The 9,912-nt window shown below is 39.7% G+C and overlaps 1 protein-coding gene across 3 annotated transcripts in view; it reads right to left on the bottom strand.

Annotated features, from left to right (window-relative positions):
* Positions 1 to 746: 746 nt before the first annotated feature.
* The window catches only part of ZCCHC7 (zinc finger CCHC-type containing 7), a 252,482-nt gene continuing 243,316 nt past the window's right edge, over positions 747 to 9,912 (bottom strand). For all 3 annotated transcript variants that reach the window (XM_025433198.3, XM_025433199.3, XM_025433200.3), the window contains exons 7-9: positions 7,400 to 7,495; positions 4,325 to 4,442; positions 747 to 2,267 (exon numbers count right to left, since the gene is read on the bottom strand). In XM_025433198.3, coding sequence (XP_025288983.1) covers positions 1,831 to 2,267; positions 4,325 to 4,442; positions 7,400 to 7,495 — 651 coding nt within the window. In that variant the 3' untranslated portion in view covers positions 747 to 1,830. The remainder of the gene's footprint in view (positions 2,268 to 4,324; positions 4,443 to 7,399; positions 7,496 to 9,912) is intronic.

Below are 9,912 nucleotides of genomic sequence, written 5' to 3'. Positions count from 1 at the left end.
TAGGGGGAAAATAGGAAAATGTGCAGAAGTAAGTAAATAATTTAAAAAAGAGCACTTTTTCTTCCTTTCTCCAAACAATCTGCCATGTATGTAAGATCCTAAGGAATGGCAATCCCCTCGCTGCCCTGAAAGGAGATGCCCTTGCACCTGAAGCAATGCTAGTCACACCACACCAATAATAATACATGCTTATCCCAGGTCTTAATGAGGAATAACACCAATTATTTCAAGACTTATACTCTGTGAAGCTGTTTTTTTTCACGGCTGTCACGCCCTTTTAGCTGGGCGTTAAAAGACTCTGGCCACTTACCTTGGGGTCAAAACAATCGCAAGGATGTCAGGAAGCTATGAACCAACACACAAAGAACACCTGCACTTAGCTGAGAGCAGGGCATCCCCAGAGAGGGCACTGGCCTAAACACTGTGAAGCCACAGCTGATGCTGAAGCTGTTTTAGGGGAAGAGACTCTCGCTTTCCCCCTACAAGATAGGAGAGCTGATCCCACCAGGTACACAGTGGTTCATGTACTTCACAAAGAGTAAAACACAAATGTAAGAACCTAACATTCTAAAATCGCCCAGATTAACGGACTCCGCATCATTTTCTTTTGGCATGGAGCTAGTGCTTGGGTGACAAGGGCATTCTGAGCCCAGTTCATGGAGATTTTGTAACTTTAGCCACGTGTCCAACCCAACCATGGCCTTTGTCACTCAAACTCTTATTGCCTTTTTACATAATTGACAAACTTATTTACTCTTTTTCAGACATTTTATTTTTCTAACATTAAGCTTTGATAAATACAAAAAATTCACAGGTACAAAAATTTCTGTATAGCCTTGTGGTAGTTAAAAAACCCGTGAAAACAAAACAGTGTTTTAAGTGGGGCAGTATCCATCTCTATACATCTGAGTGACAGTCTTCATGAAGTGTGACTGTAAAAATGGTGAAAACTATTTCCTTATGATTACATTACAATTTTTTAGGACTCTCTTTTACTTGTCTCAGGAAATCTCTCTCATGCCATTGCACAGGTTGGGTTCCTTGCTTGTATTTTGCTACAGGCCAATTCTCCACCTCTTAGGGGTTTCAATGAGAACACCTTCATCTTTTAGCCTCTGATGTTCTGTTCTGACTCCAGCCTCAAGAGCAAGAACAGCTAGATTGAGATTTACAGCTATTACCCTTTCTGATGTTAAAAAAGAATAAAGTAATGATGAAAGACTGATGAGGGACACCTGGGTGGCTCAGTTGTTGAGCATCTGCCTTTGGCTCAGGGCGTGATCCCGGATCCAGGGATCGAGTCCCACATCAGGCTCCCTGTGAAGAGCCTGCTTCTCCCTCTGTCTGTGTCTCTGCCTCACTCTTGGTCTCTCATGAACAAATAAATAAAATCTTAAAAAAAAAAAAAAAAAAAAAGAAAGACTTGATGAATTTTTCATATTAGCATTAATTTCTCTTCCTGCAAGGATTTAATTTTCATACTCCCAATGCAGATGAATTACATTTGATGAGCTTTTACTTTATTAGAGTATTTAAAAATTTTTTCTTGAAAAGATTATTTCTTCTTATCCCTAGGATTCTGAGTAAAAATGACGTATAGGAGCAGGGGAAGTCTGAGTATATCTGTGTGTTTTTCCCCCCTCCTACATTTAATAATCTGTTGGACACAGAGAATGGAGATCTCCACAGTCTTTGTTCAGCAGTTCCAGGCACGGCTGAGATTACAAACAAAACCAAAAATGCACTTTATTTAATCACAGATAATAAAGATTTTGCTGGGATGTTATAGGCATGAAGACCAAACACTGGAAAGCTGGATCAGAAGCTGTCTCACAACTTGGATTTTTTTTTCCTCTGCTTAATGAGAAACAAATTATCATTGCCATCACCCTCCAAGTGGCTCTTTTTCTTATGCTTGCTCCGTTTGCCCTCTCTGGGCAGCTTGTCTTCTCTTGGCTTGTGAGAATGCGATGAGTGGTGGAAGGACTTAGGAGCCTTCTGGGTTCTGAAAGTGCCAGAAGAAGAGTGGAGTTTTGGGCCTCTGGGGAAGTCCTCATCCAAATCATGACACCTGTCAGCCTTCCTGTGTTTCTCTCGTTCTTTATTGCTCCTGCTCATTTCTTTTTGGGTTTCTTTCTTTTCTTGAGGCCACCTGTTGTTTCTACATGAGGCATGGCTCTTCCTTCTGTGTTGGTGGGGCCTCTTATCTGCTGCTTCCATGTGAGGTCTCTTGAATTGCCTTGGGAAATCTCCATTCTTCTGGAGTTCTGGAAAATATAAAAGTATTTCTGCATATTCAGCAGCCAGACAGTCCACACATTGCTTTCACAGGTCTGCAAACAACTTAGCAGAAAAGGAAACCAGACAATGAAATGTGTAAATGATAGGACATTCTAAATAGCCATTACTAAGGAGGTAAAAATCATTGACTAAAAATTGCATGATTATAATTCTGTATTTGATTGCTAAAAATAAAAAATATCCAGAAATCCAATGGTATTTATTCTGTTCAGTACAGCTGAATTAGGTTGAACAACAGAGATGAAGACTGGTGAGAGCAGTAATCATCTTAGCTTTGTGAAGAAAAGTCATGTCTGACCAATTCAAGTTCTTGCAGTGATAAAGAAATAACCCTTGATGATAAAGTGAAACAAGATGTGTAAAATGGTCTTTTAACAGTTCCATATGACATTTCGATTACCCTCTTAAGATAAAGTCTGGCCACAGGACTTATAGGTGGATGCTAAACTGGACGGGAGGTTACTCCTCCAGAACAGGTATCACTGGCTTGGAGAGTATACACATACACATGTATCTCAGAGGTTTGGGTGCCAGATCTGATATTAAATTCTGCCAGGACTTGGCACCCTTACTACAACTGTTGATGGTCGTGATTCTGATGGGGTAAGTGGGAGATGAGGTTACAATGAGGGATGAAAAACTAACATGCCAATAAAATCTTGAAAGATTAAATAAGTAGCCTATAACAAAACAGGATGAAATGCAAAGTAATATATTTAGGGAACAAAAAAGTGAATTCTAGGATATAGAGCAAAGGTAATTACTTATGGACGTTGGCATAAAATAAAAATTCCAATGAATCATAGAGAACCTCTAAGTAGCCACAGAGTTGTCAATATAACTAGCTAAAAGGGAAAACAAATGGTTTTTCTAGGATTGTAAGTTATAAAGACTCATTATAGAAAACCTGGGAAATATAGAAAAGTATAAAAAAAATAAAGTAGTGGCCATAATCTTTTATTTTTTTTTATTTTTTTGGCCATAATCTTTTAATTTAGAGGTGACATTTGGTGCTTTTCTTCTTAATTTTTTAAAAAAAATTTTAAATTTTTATTTATTTATGATAGTCACACACACAGAGAGAGAGAGAGAGAGAGAGAGAGGCAGAGACACAGGCAGAGGGAGGAGCAGGCTCCACGCACCGGGAGCCCGATGTGGGATTTGATCCCGGGTCTCCAGGATCGCGCCCTGGGCCAAAGACAGGCGCTAAACCGCTGCGCCACCCAGGGATCCCTCTTCTTAATTTTTTAACTTAGCTGCCTAATCAATATCTTCATGTACTATAATTTCTCTATCGTTGAGATAAATTCATACGAAATGTAATATATAACATATGCAGGAGTTGAGAAGTAATTTCGTTTGAAAAATACCCAAACTCAGAGAGATGGGGAAAAGAATAACAAAAAGGAGAAAAGAGTTAATAATGTATAGGTCAACTTGAAAAATGTAGAACTGTTTTGTCCTTAAAGCAACAAAAGTAACCATCTTCCATGGTAAACCATCATGAAGAATATGGCAAGAAAGAATTAGGAAGAGTAGGCTTAAATGATAAAATAGAAGAACTTTATGTTAGCAACAGTAAAAGAAACCACAGAGGGTGGGCTAAGAATGGACATCTTTAAGGAAGCTCCAGGAATCACCAGGAATTACCTAGCAGGGAAAGCTTTTCTTTCCATGAAAAATAGTAGAGACAAAGAAAGGGAAAAAATAATTACTTGCTAAACAAAAAAATCTCAAAGTAGCCTTTAAAAACTCTGCATACTTATATGGATAGAAGTATTTTCTGGACATATTCTAAACTGGTCATTATGTGAGAAAAATCATCACTGTGAAAAGAACGCAACAGTTTCTGAACTGGGTGCCTGATTTCTGGAGATCAAGAAAGTTCTAGTTTCTATGGTAATTATTTAAAAACATTTTCACTGCTAACCAATGATTCCCCCCAGAGCAGGGAAAGACAGTGCAAGAGAAGGTATTTAGGAACTATTGCAAAGGTGGATCTCATAAGAAGTCAATAACATACCTTTCACTTTTCGTTTTATTCTCTGTTCTCTCTCTCGAATTTCATATTTGTCATCATAGTAGAAGATGAATGGAGATGTTGGAAACGTCTGGTTAAACATTCGTCTTTCTGTACATTCCTGCAAATTGTTTGAAATTACTGTTTCAAATTATCAAATTTGATAATAAGCGCACTGTGCAGACAACCTTTTTGCAAGATTATGGACCACTGTAGTTAGAGACAAGCCCTGCACCAGGGATACCCAACTCTGTGGCTCAGGATGCAGTCTTGCTGGGACGTTGGGAGGATCATATCCAATCACACCCAACCACACCCAACTGTGTGTACTTGCTTCTTTCAGGCTTGGATTTTCTTTCCTTCTTTATTCATGAAACCCTTATCTTTTTTCAATCTTTTCTGCCAAACCCCTCTCTCAGTCTGAGTTAACAGCAACAGGAGCTGGATCTCCATTACACTTGCCTTGTTCCTCTGTTAGAGGGTTTATTTTATTTGGCCTTATGTTGCTTTAGACCTTTGCTTGTTGTTGTCAGACCTTTGCTCTGATGAATGGGATCAATATTCTTATAAAAGAGACCCCCCACAGAACTCCCTAGCCCATTCTACCCTTGTGAGGACACAGCAAGAAAGTGTCATCTCTGAGGAAGCAGGCCCTCACCAGACATGGATTCTGTTGGAACCATGATCTTGGGCTTCCCAGCCTCCAGAACTCTAAGACATAAGTTTCTGTTGTTTATAAACCATCCAGTCTATTGTAGTTTATTTATAGCAGCTTAAATGGACTGAGATTCTAACCATAAAATATTAAGAGCAAATTACAATTATAAAAAGGTACTACAGACCTTGATACACTCCCAGTGCTCACTCATACTTTCATATGCTCCTGGAGTAGTCTCTCTGCACAGTGACTACTGTTTCCTATGACAGTCTGCCTGATGTGGAGCTGCTTATGACTGTTCCTGCCTTCCCAATTAGAGAATAAGTGGAATTAGGGAAAGGCGGTGCCACATTCACCTTAGAATATCTTCCACATGAAGAGGCTGTTCAGTAACATCTGTAGAGCTGTATTTCTGAAACTGAAGTGGAGGGGTCTTCAGGCATCTTTACTCATCTGCATAGTCTCATGTTTGGATCCTGTACGGTCTAGACTGGTATGACTATACAGAGCTATACAGTACCATAAATATTTTCCAAAGCTAAATGTAAATTATATTTTGATTATCCACATCGCTGGTCCCCTCCATTAGCACAGACAATTGATAGTTGGCTATATAATTTATCTACTATTCTGGATTAGCCACACCACTGATCTTCTTCATTAGTGTGAATAATCTAGAGTTCTTCATCTATGGCAGCAATGAGGCTGCCAAATTTGCTTTATTGTAAATTAAAAACTATCTAAATCTAGATTTCAGGGATAAATTCCAAATGTTAATATATTTCCTATCTACATTAACAGGAGTGACTAGTAAGTATTATGTGTCCAACTATAATTGTTTTTCTTCAATTGAACAAACATAAATGCTAAAAATACACCCCTTTGTCAGTAAGCATAAATTGTACATCCATGTGATCTGCGTGGTAGTGGAATGTTTAATGTGAATAGGTTTCCTAAACAGTGTTGGCAACATCTGAATTTTGGCAATAAGGAGAAAGGCACAAAGCAGGAAAAGATCTAGAGATGATAATTCTGTAAGAAAAAGTATTCTCTAACAAGGCTTTCAGTGTGAGTTCTATGGAAATGAAGTAAGTATACTACAGGGTCTTTCCATCCATATCACTGTACTATGGATTTGTTCACACTGGAAACAGCATCCAAATGTCAGTACTGAGAAATCTCCCTGTACAACTTCTTTGCTTTGTAGATAAAGAAACTGAAGACAAGAGAGAAAATGTGGGTTGTTCAAATCACATGGTTAAGTCAGTATCAGAGCAAAAACTGGAACTGAGGATCAGAACTTCATCCTACTTTCATATTCTATCCCTTCACTCCATGGTCCTACTGCCCCAACATGGAAGAAAAACTTCATCTGCTGGTGAGCTATGACCCAGCCCTTTTCTTTTCCCAGTCAGTCAGTCTGTCTGTCTCTCTATGCTATAGAGCTCCAGACCCAAGGCTGCATGAATGAGGCACCATGGTCAGAATTCAAGTCACAAAGTATAGTACTCCCCCATCCTACTGCTCACAGCCCAACCCATTTTGAGGACTCTCTGCCCACTGAATACTTTACTCTTGTGTCATCAAATCTGATCTTAGATTATTTTGGTTTATCTAGGCTGCTAGAAGCCCACCTGGAGACTAGGAATGTATTTCTCCATTCAGATTTTCTATTTTTTTGTGCCACTGCCTTTCTTCCTCTGATGCAGGATTCCAGGGATGTAGGAGAGAGTTCTGAGTGGTTTCTTATTGCAGCCTGTCTCTGGGATGAGCTGCTGCTATTTCATATTTAACAAGACAAGAGGCTAGGAGATTCCCTCCCGTCCCACAGCACAAGTTTCTTCTGCTTTGACATCCCTACACCTAAAACACACAGAGTTTGGCCCTGTTAGGGCTGGGCACATGCAGTCTAAATAGGGAATTTGGACATTTGTGGGGGGAGCAGGCTAGTCAAAGATGCAGCACCTCTGTCTTTCCACTCGTGCTAGGGTTTACATGTAAGTGATGAAAATTTAAGTGAAAACAATACCAGGGAAAACTAGAGATACTGGAGACTACACAGAAAACCTAAAGTCATGACTCAACTGTGTCAAAGTAATAGCAATCATAAGGACTCACAGGAACTGTAACCATTCTGCTGATTACTTTTATTTGTTTGCTGGATTTTATGAGCTTTGTATTTGTGTTAGCCTAACTTATTCCTATGTACTGAAAACAATTAGAAGAATGTGCTCCGACAGATCCTTGCTGTAGCAGGATGGGAGAAGTCAATCAGTTGAAAATATATGAAGTCTTACTTCAGGATGTTAGTTGATAAAACAAAGTAAGCATTCAGAATTATATTCTTTTCGAGTTCATCTTTCAGCAACCACTTCCAGAACAACAGAATGCTTTCTGCCCCAGTGCCACTTCAAACTTACGTGTCCATAATGGCCTTCTTGCCCACAGTTGTAGCAATACACTAAGGCTGATTGTCCAGAAGGGGTCTTCGGCTTTTTGGGTGGTCCAGGTTTGGTCTGCAACATGAGTATTTATGAGGGTTTATTAAATGTTAGAAGAAAATTAACAACTGATTCTTTCCCAAAGAGCTCTTTTTTTGGTAAGAGATTCCCTGAGATGTTGCCTCCTTGAGTTTAGTGTGCGCACTTCATATCCAGATGGTTCTCTGTGTTAAAGTGCATAACCTAACAATTCTTTTATACTTCATATCAGTGTGTTCTTTCCTCTCCTTCACTCCTCATTCCATTCGGCACTATGCCCAGTGCTAGATATTTGGTCTCTCAGAGAAGTACAATAGCTTAGCAGAACATGACAGAAATAGATAATGACAGAACGATGTAATAAGCACAGTGACAAGGTATTAATGGAGTGGCAAGGGGGACCCACCATTGGATAGGGTGGAAGAAGACACGGAAAGCTTCCTTGGAAGTATGAAACTTACATTTTCTCTCAAAGGATTAGGTATAAGTCAAACGGAACATCCTAAGTGGAGGGGACAACATGAACAATGACATGAAACTAAGAAAGAGCACACATGCTGACAAAGTACAACATGCACTTTCAGGTATACTGAAAAATGAGCCTGGAGAATGGAGGGCAAAAGAAGGGAGGGCCTTATAAGTTATCTTAAGGAACTTGGAGTTTATCTGGGCCTTTCCATTTATTTTTATTTTTTTAAGATTTTATTTATTTATTCATGAGAGAGAAAAAAAGAGAAAGAGAGAGAGAGAGAGAGAGAGAGAGAGAGGCACAGGCACAGGCAGAGGGAGAAGCAGGCTCCATGCAGGGAGCCTGATGTGGGACTTGATCCCAGGACTCCAGGATCACGCCCTGGGCTGAAGGCAGGCGCTAAACCGTTGAGCCACCCAGAGATCTCTTAAGTATAGTTTTAAATGTAGGAGCAGAATAGTTACAATTTTATTTCGGAAAAAACTTTTTGGCTTGTAGTTGTAGGGATGGTGATGAATATGAGCAGGAGAAGGTTCAATGCAGTGAGAAAGGTGGCTGTGAGGAAAGCCAGTGAGGTGATGAGGGCCTCAAGTATACGAGTATATGAGGGCCTCAAGTATTCCTCAAGTATAGGAAAAAGGGAATGGATTTGGCAAATACATGAGGTGATAAAAATGGTATCACTTGGACATTGAAAAGATATAGGGAATGAAGGAAAGGAGAAACTGGGATGCTTTTCAGGTTTCTAAGTTGGGTGAATTGATGAATGCCAATGATTTGGTAGTAGTGCCAATACTTGCTTCAGAAAAGGTAGGGAGAAAAAAGAGAGGCCAAATCAGAGGGAAAGATAATGGAGTTTAACTTAGATCCTGCATTGGTGGAGATATCCACCAGGCAGTTGTCTATGTGAGATTAAAGCTTAGGGAACAAGTGTGAGCTGATGATTAGATCTGGAAGAAATCTGTGTAACAGTGGAGGCTCAGTAGACTCGAGTGGACATATTGCCATACCCAGCATGAGCAGCAGTAACTTCGGATGGAACCCTGGGAAGAACAACACTTAAGAGGCAGACACAGGATCCTGAGATAGAGACAGAATAGGAAAGGTTGATGGAGGCAAGACCACAGGAAAATACAGTCACAGATCTTAGCAGCTTCAAGAAGGATGAACTCATCTACAATGTCAAATACAGCAGAGGCTTGTTGAGATTAGAACCAAGAAATGTCGGTTAGATTTGGCAACTGTTTATGGATAACCTGAGGTCATCCTGAGGATGAGAATTTTGGAATTAGTGGAAAGGTAAAAAAGAGTAGAAGTCAACAGGTTCAAGAGTGAAGCAATGGATACAAAGATGATGAAATCATATAGAAGAACAAGAAAATGACTGCCCACAGAAGCCAGGATGGTGGTTACTTCCAGTGGGGAGAAAACAACTCACAGAGGCTTCTGGGGTAGCCACAATTTTCTATTTCCTGAACACAAGTGGTGTTCTAGAACTTGAGTGTGTGTTATATAACTCATATACTAAGTTGTATATGTTTTATGCACTTTTCAGTATGTATGTCACATTTACAGGAAATATTTTAAAAAACTGAATGGAAGTTGAAGAAAAGGAGACAGTAGGTATGTATTACTCTGAGAAACATGAATAACAAGGGGCAGAATAATATTGAGCAAGACCTAGGAAGGGGGTTTGATGGAGTCTGCTATTAGAATGAGAGAGCGAGAGAGCTGAGAAAGTAGTAGGAGAGATGGAGGGCTTGGAAACAGGAGAGAAGAGAGAAGACAGAATAAAACCCCTGAGGTGGCAGGGGCTTTAAACAGAGGGAAAAAAAAAAACGAATTCCCGCCCATTCTTTTTTTTTTTTTTTTTTTTTTTGAGATTGGAAGAAAGGTTAAGAACAGGGTATAACTTGGATAAGCTTGCTTGCTTGCTTCCTTTCTCTCTCTCTCTCTCCCTCCTTCCCTCTCATTCCCCTCCCTC

Source organism: Canis lupus, chromosome 11, assembly GCF_003254725.2.
Source record: "Canis lupus dingo isolate Sandy chromosome 11, ASM325472v2, whole genome shotgun sequence".
NCBI classification, from domain to species: Eukaryota; Metazoa; Chordata; class Mammalia; order Carnivora; family Canidae; genus Canis; species Canis lupus.
The sequence above is the reverse complement of the archived record's forward strand: the minus strand, read 5'-3'. Positions and strand labels throughout refer to the sequence as shown.